This window comes from Xyrauchen texanus, chromosome 21 (genome assembly GCF_025860055.1).
Source record: "Xyrauchen texanus isolate HMW12.3.18 chromosome 21, RBS_HiC_50CHRs, whole genome shotgun sequence".
Classification (NCBI taxonomy): Eukaryota; Metazoa; Chordata; class Actinopteri; order Cypriniformes; family Catostomidae; genus Xyrauchen; species Xyrauchen texanus.
This window is the reverse complement of record NC_068296.1, coordinates 486286-502927: the sequence shown is the minus strand read 5'-3', so window position 1 is coordinate 502927 and position 16642 is coordinate 486286. Positions and strand designations below refer to the sequence as shown.

Sequence of the window (16642 nt, the reverse complement as noted above, 5' to 3'; positions counted from 1 at the left end):
ACAAACACACACACAAACACACAAACTCACACACACAAATACACACAAACACACACACACACACACACACACAAACACAAACACACACACACACACAAACACAAACACACACACACACACACACACACACACACAAACACACACAAACACAAACACACACATTCACACACCAATGATGGCAGAGCTGCATGTAAGGTGCTAGTCTGCCATTGGGAGCAACTTGGGGTTCAGTGTCTTGCCCAAGGACACTTCGGCATGTGGAGTCATGTGGGCCGGGGACCGAACCGCCAACCCTGTGATTAGCGGCCGACCCGCTCTACCACCTGAGACACAGCCGCACCCAATAAAAGCATTTATTCAAACCAAGCTGCCAAAATGCCTCGTTCTCAACTTCAGTGACTTACCATCGTTATTTGGGGGCCCATTAATTCATAGTTCCGTCTCTACAGCTAAAAAATGTCAACGCCCACTTTACATCATCGCACCCTTGGCCCCGCCCACTCGTGCTTTAGTTCATAAGCATAGAGAGGACACACAAGGCCTACTGTAGCCTAAATATTCCTGAACCCAAAGGGGACACATCTGGACAATTATTTTTGTAGTTAGCGTAAAACTGAATTCCACGCTGGTCATTTGTCATTCCGCCATATGGAAGCTTAAACTGATGAAAATGTTTCTGTTTCCTTGGCTCTTTTTTTTCCAAGAACAAAAAATATGCAGTGGGGGTATCCATGTCATTCAGCTGGGAAAATCTGGTCTTTAGAAGAGCTGTTTTTCCTCTTTTCTCCAACAATTCTTTCAAAAGCAGCTTAGTCCTTATAATGGAATCGGTAGAGCCTAAGCCATCATGGAAACTGTCATGGCTTTGCTGCAGAATATCCAGAATAAGAAACTACATTTGTTCTTCGAGACTTCTAATACTCTGTGCTGTGTACTGTTGAAAGAAGGTCTTAATATGCACTTTGCCTACAGATGAAATCTATGTCCAGACAAGTTCAAAAGAGTGAGGAAAGAAGTGATCCTGTCATAGTCTATTATTAAAGTGCCAATGTGATTTGGAGATTTTTCATAGACGTTAAAAAAAGAAAAATAATATCAACCAGCAAAATTTGACCAGGTATAATCTCAAACATAACTGCTTTTTGACTATTAATACTAATATTGGAGTGGTGGTGTAGTGGTCTAAGCACATAACTGGTAATCTGGTAATCAGAAGGTTGCTGGTTTGTTCCCCACAGTCACCACCATTGTGTCCTTGAGTAAGACACTTAACTCCAGGTTGCTCCGGGGGGATTGTCCCTGTAATAAATGCTCTGTATAATACACTGGTAATCAGAAGGTTGCTGGTTTGATCCCCACAGTCACCACCATTGTGTCCTTGAGTAAGACACTTAACTCCAGGTTGCTCCGGGGGGATTGTCCCTGTAATAAGGGCACTGTAAGTCACTTTGGATAAAAGCATCTGCCAAATGCATAAATGTAAATGTGATACGTGATGAAATAATTATGGCAATACCTGCGCTGAGATTTGTTCCATGACTCAAACAAGCATTGCCCTTCCAATCTCCTATCCACTGTGTTTGGTTATGTATATCCGTTTCCTGCAGTAAGATCACATCTGCTTTTTTTTTTAATAACTAAATAGTTGTACACTGGCGGCCAAAGGAATAATATGCAGAATAATATGCAGATTTTTGCTGTTACTTTAATTCACCAAAGTGGCATTCAGCTGATCACAATGTATAGTCAGAACATTACTGATGTAAACAACAGCACCATCACTATTTGAAATTTAGACAGCAGTCTTTATTTTTGAGTTACCACAGTATGCAATAGACTGGCATGTCTTACGGTCAATATTAGGTAAAAAAGGGCCAAAAAGAAACATTCTCTAGAAACTCATCAGTCAATCAATGTTGTGGGCCGGCTGTGGGTCAGGTGGTAGGTGGGTCGGCCACTAATCGCAGGGTTGGTGGTTCGATTGCCGGCCCACATGACTCCACATGCCGAAGTGTCCTTGGGTAAGACACTGAATACCAAGTTGCTCCCAATCGCAGGCTAGCACCTTACATGCAGCTCTGCTGTCATTGGTGTATGAATGTGTGTGAATGGGTGAATGAGATGCAGTGTAATGTGCTTTGAATACAGTAAAGGTTAAAGATGCACTATAAAAGTGCAGACCATTTACCATTGTTTTGAGGAATGAAGGATATGCAATGCTTGAAATTGCCAAAAACTGCATATTTCATCCAAAGGTGTAACTACAGTCTTCAAAGACAAAGAACAACTGTTCTAACAAGGACAGAAAGAGATGTGGAAGATATGCAACTAAACAAGAGGATAAGTAGATCAGAGTCTCTAGTTTGAGAAATAGACGCCTCACATGTCCTCCACTGACGGGGTCATTGAATTCTACCCGCTAAACACCAGTTTCATGTACAACAGTAAAGAGAAGACTCAGGGGTGCTTTATTGGAAGAATTGCAAAGAAAAAGCCACTTTTGAAACAGAAAAACAAAAAGAAAAAGTTTGAGTAAGCAAAGAAACACAGACATTGGACAACAGTTGATCCAAGATGCAGCGGCCACTCCGGATCCAAAATGGTGCTATTTTTGTCACTTAGCCCGACTTTTACAGCACAGGGACATCGGAGCAACCAGTGTTCGTGTCTACCATCGCCAAACACTGCTAAAATATAAGATTCATGCAACAACCAAGCTGCATGATGATCTGCAGGAGTTGCTACGCAAACTCGGCTTGCTGTGGAGACCAGGCCTCCAGTCCTCGACGTCGCCTGATGCCGGTGGCCGGGGGAGAGGATGTCGGAAGCGAAAGCACGGCAAGAGGGCGGAGGTCCATGTTAGGCTAAAAACAAACCCTAGCCGTCTGGCTCTCCCATCATAAACTGGACTACATCTGACTCCAGCAGGCTACACAAGACCGCTCCAGAAGCAGGGGAAAACCTGGCCAGCAGGAGCCATCTCTGCTCTTCAGGACTGTTTTGAGTGTACTGACTGGAACATGTTCAGGGAGGCTGCAACAAATGGTGACTCTACCAACTTGGAGGAATACACAGCATCAGTGACCAGCTACATCAGCAAGTGCATTGATGATGTCACTTTCATCTGGAAAATCAATAGTCCTGTGTCGTGCCAAGACCATCCATGTGTGGGGTTGATCTTCATCACAGGGAGTGGGCTCGCTCAAAATCCTGCACAAAAACACTGCCATGAATAAAGAATGGTATCAAAACTTCATGCAAGAGCAACTTCTCCCAACGATCCAGGAGCAATTTGGTGATGAGCTGTGCATTTTCCAGCATGATGGAACACCATGTCTCAAGGCAAGAGTGATAATGAAGTGGCTCGGAGAATTTCTACATTTAAATTTTGTATCCGTGGCCAGACAACTCCCCGGATCTTAATCCCATAGAGAACCTGTGGTCAATCCTCAAAAGGCGAGTGGACAAACAGAAGCCCACAAACTGTGATCAACTCTGAGCACTAATAAGGCAAGAATGGATCTCCATCAGTCAGGATTTGGCCCAGAAGCTGATATCCAGCATGCCAGAGTGAATTGCAGAGGTGATGAAGAACAAGGGTCAACACCGTAAATATTGAATCTTTGCATAAATTGAATGTTTTTGCCAATAAAATCCTTTAAAATGTATGAAAAGCTTATCATTGTTTTCCAGTATACCATAGAAACATGTGAAAAAATAATCTACATATACTGAAGCAGCAAACTTTGCAAAACACAACATGTATGTCACTGACAATACTTTTGACCACGGCTGTACAGGTCAGCTCTTGGTAGCAGCACGGTCGACTATGCAATAACAGATTTGGGCCTTTCTTCTTTGAGAGCATTCACAGTCAAACCATTAACAGCTTTCTCAGATCACAGCCAAATTAACTTGTATGTCAAACAGTCAGAACAGCACACACATCATCGAAATGGACGGATAACAGTATAAATGACATACAGTTACACTTAAAAACAATGTCTCATACTCTCTTTCCAAATACAGAAATACACTAAAAATAAAGATGGCGTAAATCAGGCAGTCAAAGATCTATTTTTTACAAAATAAATTAGACACATACAGATGGTTTGATTCAGACTGTACGACTGTAGGACGAACCTCCGAAAATTATCCGGAGTATTATCCGGATTGTCTGGTATTAGTTTTTGATTATCCAATCAAAAACAATACCAGACAATCAAGGCCTATGCCTCCGTTACTGTGAGGCACTAAAACAATATAAATACACACTCAAAAGAAGAGTTTTTACAGTGCCAGCTTCAAGAAATTGAAGAATTAGTAAACTCAAACAAATTCTTGGATAAATAGAAATCACTGTATATATATCAAATGAAGAATTGGCAATACAAGATGGAGAGCTGAGGAAAAATCCTTTCCAAGATCTATAAATCATGATCAAAGTGACATTATTAAAAAATTAGAAGAGTTGAAAAATCCATTAAAGAATACCAAAACCCATTAGATTTTCCAATCACAATTAAAGAATTGTCCTAGAGTCCAAAAAAGCATGTGGTGTAGACAGTATTCTCAATGAGATGCTGAAACACATGGACCACAACTTTAAACTGGCTACTCTAAAACTGTTCAATGAGGGTCTGTGTGCGGGTTATTTCCCTGAGATCTGGAATCAAGGACTCATCAGCCCCATTTATAAGAGTGGAGATAAATTAGACCCTAATAACTACCGAGGCATCTGTGTGAACAGTAATCTGGGGAAGGTGTTCTGCAGTATTTTAAACACCAGACTTTTAGACTTCCTTATGAAGCACAATGCCTTGAGTAAATGTCAAATTGGATTTCTTCCAAATTGTCGCACACCTGATCACATTTTCACCCTACAGACACTCATTAATAAATATGTACATCAAAATAAAAGCCAAATCTTTGCTTGCTTGGTAGATTTTAAGAAAGCGTTTGATTCAATCTGGCAAAGCTTATTATGTCATCAAATCAACGTAACAGTCAATGTGCTGTTAAAATTGGCAACAAAAGAACCACATTTTTCCTTCAACGGCGAGGAGTGAGACAGGGCTGCAGTTTAAGCCCCACACTCTTCAACATATATATCAATCAGTTGGCACAAACTATTGAACAATCTCCCGTTCAAGGTCTCACTTTACATGATATTAAGATAAAATGTCTCCTCTACGCAGATGACCTGGTTCTCCTGTCGCCAACTAAAGAGGGGCTGCAACAGAGCCTGGCATTACTGGAGAGTTACTGGCAGACCTGGAGAGTTACTGGCACTACTGGGGAGTTACTGGCATTACTGGAGAGTTACTTGCATTACTAGAGAGTTACTGGCAGACCTGGAGAGTTGCTGGCAGACCTGGAGAGTTGCTGGCAGACCTGGAGAGTTGCTGGCATTACTGGAGAGTTACTGGCAGTCCTGGAGAGTTGCTGTCATTACTGGAGAGTTACTGGCAGTCCTGGAGAGTTGCTGTCATTACTGGACAGTTACTGGCAGTCCTGGAGAGTTGCTGTCATTACTGGACAGTTACTGGCAGTCCTGGAGAGTTGCTGTCATTACTGGAGAGTTACTGGCAGTCCTGGAGAGTTGCTGTCATTACTGGAGAGTTACTGGCAGTCCTGGAGAGTTGCTGTCATTACTGGAGAGTTACTGGCATTACTGGAGAGTTACTTGCATTACTAGAGAGTTACTGGCAGACCTGGAGAGTTGCTGGCAGACCTGGAGAGTTGCTGGCATTACTGGAGAGTTACTGGCAGTCCTGGAGAGTTGCTGTCATTACTGGAGAGTTACTGGCAGTCCTGGAGAGTTGCTGTCATTACTGGAGAGTTACTGGCAGTCCTGGAGAGTTGCTGTCATTACTGGAGAGTTACTGGCATTACTGGAGAGTTACTTGCATTACTAGAGAGTTACTGGCAGACCTGGAGAGTTGCTGGCAGACCTGGAGAGTTGCTGGCATTACTGGAGAGTTACTGGCAGTCCTGGAGAGTTGCTGTCATTACTGGAGAGTTACTGGCAGTCCTGGAGAGTTGCTGGCATTACTGGAGAGTTACTGGCAGTCCTGGAGAGTTGCTGGCATTACTGGAGAGTTACTGGCAGTCCTGGAGAGTTGCTGGCATTACTGGAGAGTTACTGGCAGTCCTGGAGAGTTGCTGTCATTACTGGAGAGTTACTGGCAGACCTGGAGAGTTACTGGCATTACTGGAGAGTTACTTGCATTACTAGAGAGTTACTGGCAGACCTGGAGAGTTGCTGGCAGACCTGGAGAGTTGCTGGCATTACTGGAGAGTTACTGGCAGTCCTGGAGAGTTGCTGTCATTACTGGAGAGTTGCTGGCAGTCCTGGAGAGTTGCTGGCAGACCTGGAGCGATACTGGCAGACCTGGAGAGTTACTGGCAGACCTGGAGAGATACTGGCAGACCTGGAGAGATACTGGCAGACCTGGAGAGTTACTGGCAGACCTGGAGAGATACTGGCAGACTTGGCGCGATACTGGCAGACCTGGAGAGTTACTGGCATACCTGGAGAGTTACTGGCATTACTAGAGTGTTGCTGGAATTACTGGGCCTTGACAGTCATTCATCAAAAAACAAAAGACATGATCTTCCAAAAGTGATCCAGATTTCAGGGACTAACAATCATATTTTCATTATCAAACATAAGCATTGAAATCACAAAGACATACACTTACCTCGGCCGAAAAATCAGTTCTACAGGTAATTTTACTTTGGCTGTGAATGAACTCAAAGAGAAAGCACAAAGGGCATTTTATGCCATTTAAAAATCGATTAAAATTGATATTCCAATTAGGATCTGGCTCAAAATATTCAAATCAGTCATCGAACCAATTGTATTATATGGCAGTGAAGTGTGGGGTCCACCTGTAAAATGTAACTATTTAAATTGGGAAAAACATCCCATTGAAACTCTGCATCTGGAATTTTGTAAAAGAATAATTTATGTCCAAAGAAAAGCCCCAAATAATGGATGCAGGGAAGAATTAGGCCAATACCCTCTCTTTCTGAACATTCAAAAAAGAGCCATTAAGTTCTGGAAGCACCTAAAAACAAGTGACCCCAACACATACCATTATAAAGCCCTAAAACACCAAGAGCTGAGCTCAGTGAAGAGTCCCCTATGCCAGCTTGTCCTGAGACTGACTGAGGTCACACCTGAGGAGATCGTCCAGTCTCAGGATAACAGCACACTCTCAAACATTTGGCCTAACCAAATTATACACAAAGAAAAGGAAAAATACCTCACGCATTGGACAAACACCATTAAAACTCAACACAAACTGGAATGTTATTCGGCACTAAATCGAGAGTACACGGTGGCAAATTATCTGACCACAGTGACTGACAGAAAACTAAGAAAAGCACTGACGATGTACAGACTCAGCGAGCACAGTCTGGCTATAGAGACGTCCCGCCGCAGACAGACATGGCCGCCCCGCGAGGACAGTCTAGCTATAGAGACGTCCCGCCGCAGACAGACATGGCCGCCCCGCGAGGACAGACTGTGCTCCCAATGCATTCTGGGAGTGATTGAGACAGAGCTCCACTTCCTCACAGAATGCCCAAAATACCAACCATCCATCCATCCATCCATCCATCGTCAACCTGTGTACAGGGTCGCGGGGGGCTGGAGCCTATCCCAGCTAACATTGGGCGAAAGGCGGGGGACACCCTGGACAGGTCAAATACCAACCAATTAGAAACAAATATTACCACAAAATTAACAACATATGCCCAGAGTTCAATGAATGTACCCCGACACAAAAAATGTGTTTTAATCTGGGTGAAAAAGAAGAATGTGCAAATATAGCTGCAAGATTTGTGTCATCCTGTAGAAACCTGAGGGACAACCAGAACTAAAATAAATTATACATGAAAGTGCATGACCCCTGACCCCAATCCCCTACCCCAGTTACCTGCCCTGTATAATGTTGCATTGATGCTGAATTGTTATTTTTTTATAGTTATTATTATTCTCATGTTTTAGACCTTGTTCAGTTCCTGTTCTGTGTTTCCATGTTATTGCTTTGGCTATACAAAATGTTTTTATCATGTAAATAAAGCTCACTGAATTGAGAGAGAGCGAGAGAGAGAGAGAGAGAGAGAGAGAGAGAGAGAGAGAGAGAGAGAGAGAGAGAGAGAGAGAGAGAGAGAGAGAGAGAGAGCAAGAGCGTGCAAGAGATAACTGTGGTGTGGTTGTCAGGTAAATCTATCAGTGGTGAGAGACTCAGTGTACTGATGGGAAAGAATGGAGACATCTGGACTGAAATAAGAGCAGTAATAACATCCAAACAGGATTACTGGAGTGCAATCAGGATGACATTTCACAAGGAGAGATGGAAAGAGAAACAGAGAACAAGATCAAGCAGGATGTGGATGTTTTCCACTCTCTTTCATAGGAAACAAAAGTCACTAAATAAATCTCTTTAATATCTCAACTATTTCCCCTAAACAAGGACAACAAATGGAAATGTTAAAAATGACTTCACTGCCAAAACAACAGAAACAAATAAGAAATTGTATTTTACCCTTTTTAGGCCAATGTCAAACTCGGATTAGTCTGAGATCTCAATATGAACTCATTCAGACCAAATACTGTAATCTATACCATCCACACTGATGTTATAGCTCTATATAAGTGAGAACTCCACGTGCCATGAAGGAGCATCCTCTGAGCAATATACATTTCTTGTCTTCATGAGTGATTTTCTATATGTTAATATGCCTCTTTTCTTATGTTGTCTCAGGAAGTGGACATCTACACCGTGAAGCCAGAGGAACTGTCCTTCACCTCCTCGTTCTGTTTGCAGATCCAGAGGAATGATTACGTTCATGCTCTGGTCACCTACTTCAACATCGAGTTCACCAAGTGTCATAAAAAGGCCGGCTTCTCCACAGGTGTCATTTTATTTCTCTGTCTACAAGCCTTTAATGAGTAAAAGAGCAGAAAACATTGTATATTCCAGAGAAAGTGCTTGTGTGTGCTTTATGGTTCATGTGCGCCCTCTAGTGGATCAGTTATAACAGCACAGCCCAAAGACCAGGTGATGGGCACTCACAGCCACCCAATCACATTCAATATAAAACATCACTGAGAAGCCAGTTTTAAGAATATTAGCCCAATATACTTTCAAAGCAAAGTTGCTATTTTAGAAAAATATTTGCAAGGTGTTTGATATGCGTTTATATGTAAAACTGCCGTTTTTCCCATTGTCACATTTACATTTATGCATTCGGCAGATGCTTTTATCCAAAGTGACTTACAGTGCACTTATTACAGGGTCAGTCCCCCCGGAGCAACCTGCAGTTAAGTGTCTTACTCAAGGACACAATGGTGGTGACTGTGGGGATCGAACCAGCAACCTTCTGATTACAAATGTATTATACAGAGCACTTATTACAGAGACAATCCCCCCGGAGCAACCTGGAGTTAAGTGTCTTCCTCAAGGACACAATGGTGGTGATTGTGGGGATCAAACCAGCAACCTTCTGATTACCAATGTATTATACAGAGCACTTATTACAGGGACAATCCCCCCAGAGCAACCTGCAGTTAAGTGCCTTACTCAAGGACACAATGGTGGTGACTGTGGGGATCGAACCAGCAACCTTCTGAGTACCAATGTATTATACAGAGCACTTATTACAGGGACAATCCCCCCGGAGCAACCTGGAGTTAAGTGCCTTACTAAAGGACACAATGGTGGTGATTGTGGGGATCAAACCAGCAACCTTCTGATTACCAGTTATGTGCTTTAGCCCACTACTTCACCACCACGCCCCCCAAATAAATCCAACCTACATCCATGAGCCAGAACACACGTGTGTTTATCATGTGGTGCAGTGTCAAAGGAATGACAACTGTCATCATTTACTCACTCTCAGGATGGAAAAGACATTAGGCAGAATGTTAAAGGGACAGTACACCCAAAAAGGAAAATTCTCTCATTTACTCACCCTCATGTCATCCCAGATTCTTTCTTCTGTAGAACACAAATGAAGATTTATAGAAGAATATTTCAGCTCTGAAGGTTTGAAGCTCCAAAAAGCTCATAAAGGCAGCATAAAAGTAATCCATACGACTACAGTGGTTCTTCTCCGCTGCACGTTACGGTTCGACTCGACTCTGCTCGCTTTACTTGCCGCCTCAATGTGGGCGGGATTATAGGCTGATCATCATAGTTGTGCCACCTCTACTGCCGTGACATCATCTTAAATGCGACACAAACATCACTGACCATAAACAATAACACGAGCGCTAGCTGTTAGCTGTTAGCTGATTGAGCTGCATAAAGCAGTTGTTGATGGTGATGTTACACACGTGTAACGGTTAAATTGGGCTGGTTGTTTTAGAATCTTCCAGTAGCTGGTCAACTAAATAAAGTGAAGCTTTCAAGCAGAGTATAGAGTTAACGTAACAAAACATCCCATCCTCCATCGTGAACTCCAACAACGCCGTGACCGAGTCCAGCGCACTCTCCCTCCCATTGCTCGCCGGTCTAGATAGCGTCCATTTGGTCCAACCACTTCCACTTTCTTCTGTTTGATCCACTCCGGCTGTTGTGGGCCTTGATGGTTCTGTCGTCACTTTTAAGTGTTTTTAACGTTCCCCTTCACTGTTGGGGGGTACGGTGGTAGCCGTGTGCGGGCAACAGCTGAGACACATCCTGAGAGACTTCTTTGTTTCGTTTGTCGCTAATGAGAGGAACGTCTGCACCTCGTTTATTGACCACGGCGTGGTTGTGCACACAGTCATTTCTTTTAACAATATGAAAGTTGCGTAAAAAAATGATACTTAATATATATATTACTGTTTAATTTTCTGTTAATGATTGTCTGTGAAGCTGCTGTAAAACAATGTGTGTTGTGAAGTGCTATCCAAATAAAACGATGACTTAAATGATGAGAGAATTTTCATTTTTGTGTGAACTACCCCTTTACATCTAAAGCGCTGTTTCACATCATGCACTTATAAACAAATGAACACCACCATTTATTTCAGTTGTTGCCCAGAAGGACAGATATATTGCTTGAACACAAAACAAATAAGATCTTTCAGACAAGCGGTCTGCTGCGGCTGACACTCATGTGTTCATGTTGTGTAACTCAACAGTCTGCTCATTATAAAGTCAAGAGAGAACCTGACCCGGATGTGGAGTTTTGGTCTAGTGAGGGCACATTTAAGCTGGGAGTTTTGTGGTTTCGGAGGGGTATGTTTAGTTCTCCTGAACTTTCAGACTTACTGTATTGCTGTCACCACACAGGAGTTTTACTCAAGGGTGAGAATGCATCAACACAAGATTCTGTCTCAGTGGATGTTGTTACAATGTATAATGAATGTTACATCGAATGTATTTTGATATGTTCACTCTCTCATAGCTCCAGATGCTCCGTTCACACACTGGAAGCAGACCGTGTTTTATCTGGAGGAGTATCTGACTGTGAAGAGAGGAGAGGAGATCGTGGGCACCTTCTCCATGAAGCCCAATGAGAAGAACACAGTAAGAAATCTTAGCACACATAAAACACTGAAAAGAACATCTAACTGGTCTAAGCTAGTCTCCAGCCCGGTCAGGTTTCAGGGGGTTCCAGCTAAACCAGCTGAACACTTGTTTGATGAAGCTAGACCAGCTGAAGACCAGCTTTCTGTCCAAGACCACCATAAACCAGCAACGGCCCAGATATACTTCATACAAAATCGAAGAATGAACAGGTGTGATGTAATTTAGAGCAAAATCGGTCCAAATAGACGGTGTTTTTGCGTTCGTTTCGGTGGTTCGTAACAGCTTGTCTGGGCAAACATCTAACCGGCTGTTAAACACCTTCTTACTGTCATTGGCGGATGTGACCTGAAGCTCCACCTGTAATGTTTCCTTACATGTTTTCATTTGTCTGGGGTCACATCAAATAAACAGAGTAACTTGTCTCCATATGACCCGTGTCTTTTATTGGAGAACACAACTACACTCCATGCCCGGCACGTTCCTTTTTCCAGTCCCCAAACTGGAATTTTTTTGTCTATATTCTCTTGAATACACCCATCATTGCAGTAATATCAGTGTCATCATAAACTAGATTGAAAAGTTTGTAGACAAACTTTGAGATTGTCATGAAAAAAAATTTTTTTTCTGAAAGTTTCAAAAAAAAAAATCCCCCCTAATTTGTAACGCCCAATTCCTAATGCGCTGTAAGTCCTCGTGGTGCCGTAGTTACTCAATCCGGGTGTTGGAGGACGAATCTCAGTTGCCTCCACGTCTGAAACCGTCAATCCGCGCATCTCATCACGTGATTTGAGCGCGTTACCATGGAGACGTAGCGCATGTGGCGGCGTCACGCTATTCTCCGCGGCATCCACGCACAACTCACCACACGCCCCACCGAGAGCAAGAACAACATTATAGTGACCACGAAGTGGTTACCCCATGTGACTCTACCCTCCCTAGCAACCGGGTCAATTTGGTCGCTCAGGAGACCTGACTGGAGTCACTCAGCACACCCTGAATTCAAACTCAAGACTCCAGGTGTGATAGTCAGCGTCAATACTCACTGAACTCCCCAGACCCCCGTTTAAACTCATTTTAAAAGTTTGAAGTTGCAGTAAGGAGGTTTTGCTAGCAAGTTCTAACATGTTGTTAGCATGTTGCTAGGTGTTTCTAACATGTTTTAGCACTTAGCTTCGCATTGCTAGCATGTTTCAGGGACAAACGGACGGACAGAGAGAGGCAGACAGATAGAAAAGACAGGACGAGTGATAAAGTGATAGAGTGTAAAGAAAGCGTGACTGATCGACAGACAGACAGACAACTGATGAAAGATAACTCAGTTCAATCAAATGTTGATTCACTAACCCTTCTGATTCAGTGAAGATTTCATTCAAACCAGTAACTCATGAAAGAGTCTTTGAAATGCTCAAAAGAACCAGTTCAAAAGAGTCATTTGCTTGTGAATCGCACTGGTCATGCTGTTTTTGCAGATGCATTTTCTTCCCAATATTTTGTGATAAATGGTCTTTATCATCTCATTGCATTGATGTTAGACTGCAAGATCTGAACTTAAGTACAATCTCTTTAGCAAATACTTTATTTTGTGCTGCTGGGAAGCGGTGCAGGAAACACTCATCTGCAGTACATCACCAAGAACTCCCAGTTCAATATTTCCAGTATGTGAATCTGATCTTTGGTTCTTGTTTTATACCCAAACAAGACTCTTGAAATATAATGCAATGCTCTCTAAAATCTTTGTGAGCTGTTATTCATAATTATGCTGCTTCTTCTTTTATTCAGCGTGATCTGGACTTTACCTTTGAGCTGGATTTTAAAGGTCAGCTGTGTGAGATGGCCATTGCTCACGACTATAAGATGCGTTAAGCGTCCAGCAGAGAGAGCGACAGACATCGCTCAGTGAAGCAGAAACCGGAGTCACTCCAGATCGAAGCTTCCCTATTGCTGGAAAGACACACACACATGAAGACAACGACCAGGTCAGATGTCGGTGGAGTGGGACGACACTTCCAGCAATAGGAGCCTTGCCTTCACTAACTAAATCTGCACTAGTTTGCCAACAATCTTACGACTGTTCAAGGGCCGGACTACACGTCAGATATAGTCTTAGAGATGTTAAGTGTTCATTTCCTGTTTCTTTGCTTTTATGTCTGGAGTGTCGGTGTGAGATGTTTGGATTGATGAAGGATGTGATTCTATATATATACTGAGAATGTTTCAATTGAACTTTCTATCAATAGAATAACTCAACTGAGGAACTCAGAACACATTTCAGCTGACTTTAAGACATACAAAAAGAAGAAGTGATCTTGAAAACTAAACATGAATGTTTCTCAAAATCAGGTCATTCTGAGGAAATGGCACCATTTGCGCTAGATTAGTGTTTCACTTAGTTTCGAGTGCCATGTAAATTAATAATGAATAAAACAATATTATATTCTATATTACAGTGTAATTATTTTGGGTTGAATGTTACAGGGTTTGAGATCAGTGCAAAAGTGTCTAATTACAACCTTAGCTAATAAAACACATTATTTACAGTGTTGTTGCAACCCTAACCCTTTGTGGCAGGGCGGAGGGCATACCTGTCAAGTATCCCGTTTTGGCCGGGAAAGTCCCGTATTTTACCCTTCTTTCCCGCCGTCCTCCCGTATTAGTATTTTCCCGCAAATCTCCTGTATTTTAACCTGCGTTATTAAGAAATAATACCCCTGGCCCGGGCGGAGTAAAAAAAAACATTCCTAATCTGAGCTCGGTCACTAGCCTCGCGATAACTGCCACCTGCTGTAGCCTACTACAGGTACTGTAGGTGGCAGTTGTCGCGAGGTTAGTGTGTGAGGTCAGATGACGAGTAACAACGCAGGGAAAAAAAATAGAGACGGATGATGGACGCTACGACAGAGGCACTCCTGCCAAAAAACCAAAACCCTCATGTAACTACCGCGATCAATGGGACAGTGAATGTACTTTTCTGAAGAGGAGCCGAGTGGGGGACAGTCACGCGTTTTGTAAGTTTTGTAACTGCAACTTTAGCATCTCACACGGGGGAAGGAATGATGTCAGCGCGAGAAATCGGAAAGTTATGTGAAATGAAAAGAAAAACTGTAAAAGAAAAGCAATATGAAATTAAAATTATGTGTGGAATGAAAATAAAATGTAAATGTAAAGACAAGCAATATTAAATGAACAGAAAATATGCAAATAAGCCTTTAAATAAATGCTCTTCATATACACCCTTTTGTGTTTTCATTTAGGCTATAACACCTGTCTTAAAATGTAAGGGATACTGGAGCTTGGTTGGGGTGGTGGGACTGCTCGCGGTGGGCGCCGGAAAATTTCCCTTATTTTCAAATCCAAAACTTGACAGGTATGGCGGAGGGCGGGGTCGTGATTCCACACATCCGGCCCCTAATCAGGCTAATCAAGCCTCAGAGAGGGATAAAGACCGACTGTAGACGGCAGTGCGACAGAGAGAGAGATTTACAGACAGCTGTGTGACACCAGTGTGTGTGTGTGTGTGTGTGTGTGTGTGTGTGTGTGTGTGTGTGTTTGGTTCAGTTTATAATTATAATATTGTTTATATCGTCGAGCCGGTTCTCTGCCACCTCTTTTCCCTCTAATCCCCTATTTTCACAATTCTTAAAAGAAATATGATTGATCAAATACTCAAATCATATGAATTATGTCTGCAGTAAGTCCCAGGTGGCACACATGGCACAATAATGGCACAGTTTCCTGAGAATTACCAAACTATCAAGAAATCAAGATTGGGGCATCAATAACAGCTCTGAACCGATGACGTTTTCAGCCCCTAATTTCCATGAAAAACAGACAAAAATGAATATCAGATTGAATTAACATTTTGTCTCGATTCAGAAGCAAAAACAGTGTAGTTAACATGTGGTGTAAATGTGAATCATGTCGTGGGCATATGTGATCTTTCTTTGGTAGCTTTACGAGACTGCAATATGTACAGTAGCGTTGGTGTAATTCTACATGTATGATAGACATTTCCACTTGCATTTGCTGATGAGAGAAACAGCACAGCATGTCGAACTGTGCGTCTGTCTGTGGCGAGATGATTTGGACACCTGCAGCTCTTCACCTGTGCTCTTAATCCAGTCGTGCCAAGGCGATGGATCTGTCCCGGTCCATCTGTGACATCTGTGTCACAGCTGATTATACTGTCCTCACCAGGGGTGTCGCTAGACCCGTTTTACTGGGTCACAAGCCCTAGTCAAGTTCTGCTGTTGGTTTCCCATTCAGAACAAGAGACTAACTGAAGGGGCCCTGTGCCCAACACCCCAGGTCCTCAGCAAAGACATTCAGCTCACTAGCAAAGCACATTGTCCATTCTGCGTCATCAGTTTGTACTGTAGGACTTATCTAGAATACATACAGGACCTGATTCATTGGTGGAATATAAGAAATACAACATTGACTTTATCCTCTCTGTACAAATAATGTTTTCTGCATCCAATAATGTATTTCCAAAGAAAATCTGTTATTGAAATTTGAGATTTACATGTTAAAATAGTGTTTTTCCCCCTGATTATTATTAATATTCCCAATTATTTTCCCTGATTTGAGCATCGGTTAAAACAGTAGTACATCCAAGAGCTTAAAGTTAAAGTGTGTACTTTCTGTGCCACCAAACGGAATTGCAAAATGAAACTTTGTTTTCAAAATAGCTTTTTGAACGTCTGGCATTGGTCCAACAAAGAGATAGCCCCGCCCCCAACTCACGGCATTGGTTGAGTAACGTTTGGGCGGCTCTTTCAAAATGGAGCAATTCTCATGGTGCCACAGAAAGACAATGTTCACAGTGAAAATGAACCTATGAATGAATGACTTATAGTTTCTCTGCATGTTAAACTAGGACAGAAATAACAGAAAAAAGTGACATATTCAGCTTTAAAATGTATTAGCCTCAATTAAACCCAAGTCAAATGTTTATAGGTGTATGATATCATGTCTTAGTGAATGTCTATGGCTGTTTATAGAAAATGGTGGACATGTTGCTGAAACAAAGATATGAAAAATGAGAGTGACCAATAAAAATAAAAACACATGGATGTGAATATGGGTAAATAAAAGACTTTAAAACTCAC

The 16642-nt window shown here is 42.3% G+C and overlaps 1 protein-coding gene and 2 long non-coding RNA genes across 6 annotated transcripts in view; 1 reads left to right on the top strand and 2 right to left on the bottom strand.

Annotated features, from left to right (window-relative positions):
* Positions 1-11391, bottom strand: part of LOC127661961 (uncharacterized) — a 120934-nt gene extending 109543 nt beyond the window's left edge. Inside the window, exon 1 of the long non-coding RNA XR_007972814.1 lies at positions 9763-11391. This is a non-coding gene — a long non-coding RNA (uncharacterized LOC127661961). The remainder of the gene's footprint in view (positions 1-9762) is intronic.
* LOC127661954 (protein arginine N-methyltransferase 8-B-like) overlaps positions 1-16642 on the top strand; it is a 39354-nt gene extending 22712 nt beyond the window's left edge. The window contains exons 8-10 of one of the 3 annotated variants that reach the window (XM_052152944.1): positions 8778-8928; positions 11410-11531; positions 13314-16642. In XM_052152944.1, coding sequence (XP_052008904.1) covers positions 8778-8928; positions 11410-11531; positions 13314-13397 — 357 coding nt within the window. In that variant the 3' untranslated portion in view covers positions 13398-16642. Of the gene's footprint in view, positions 1-5198; positions 6051-8777; positions 8929-11409; positions 11532-13313 lie in introns of those variants that run through there. The other 2 variants (XM_052152943.1, XM_052152942.1) reach the window with 2 other exon arrangements.
* LOC127661965 (uncharacterized) lies at positions 5427-6337 on the bottom strand. 2 transcript variants are annotated; one of them, XR_007972820.1, is made up of 4 exons: positions 6195-6328; positions 5955-6014; positions 5735-5854; positions 5468-5574 (listed from the first exon to the last, which is right to left on the bottom strand). It is a non-coding gene; the product is annotated as an uncharacterized LOC127661965 (long non-coding RNA). The 2 variants fall into 2 exon arrangements; XR_007972819.1 differs by lacking the exon at positions 5955-6014 and having other exon boundaries at positions 5427-5574; positions 5735-5834; positions 6195-6337.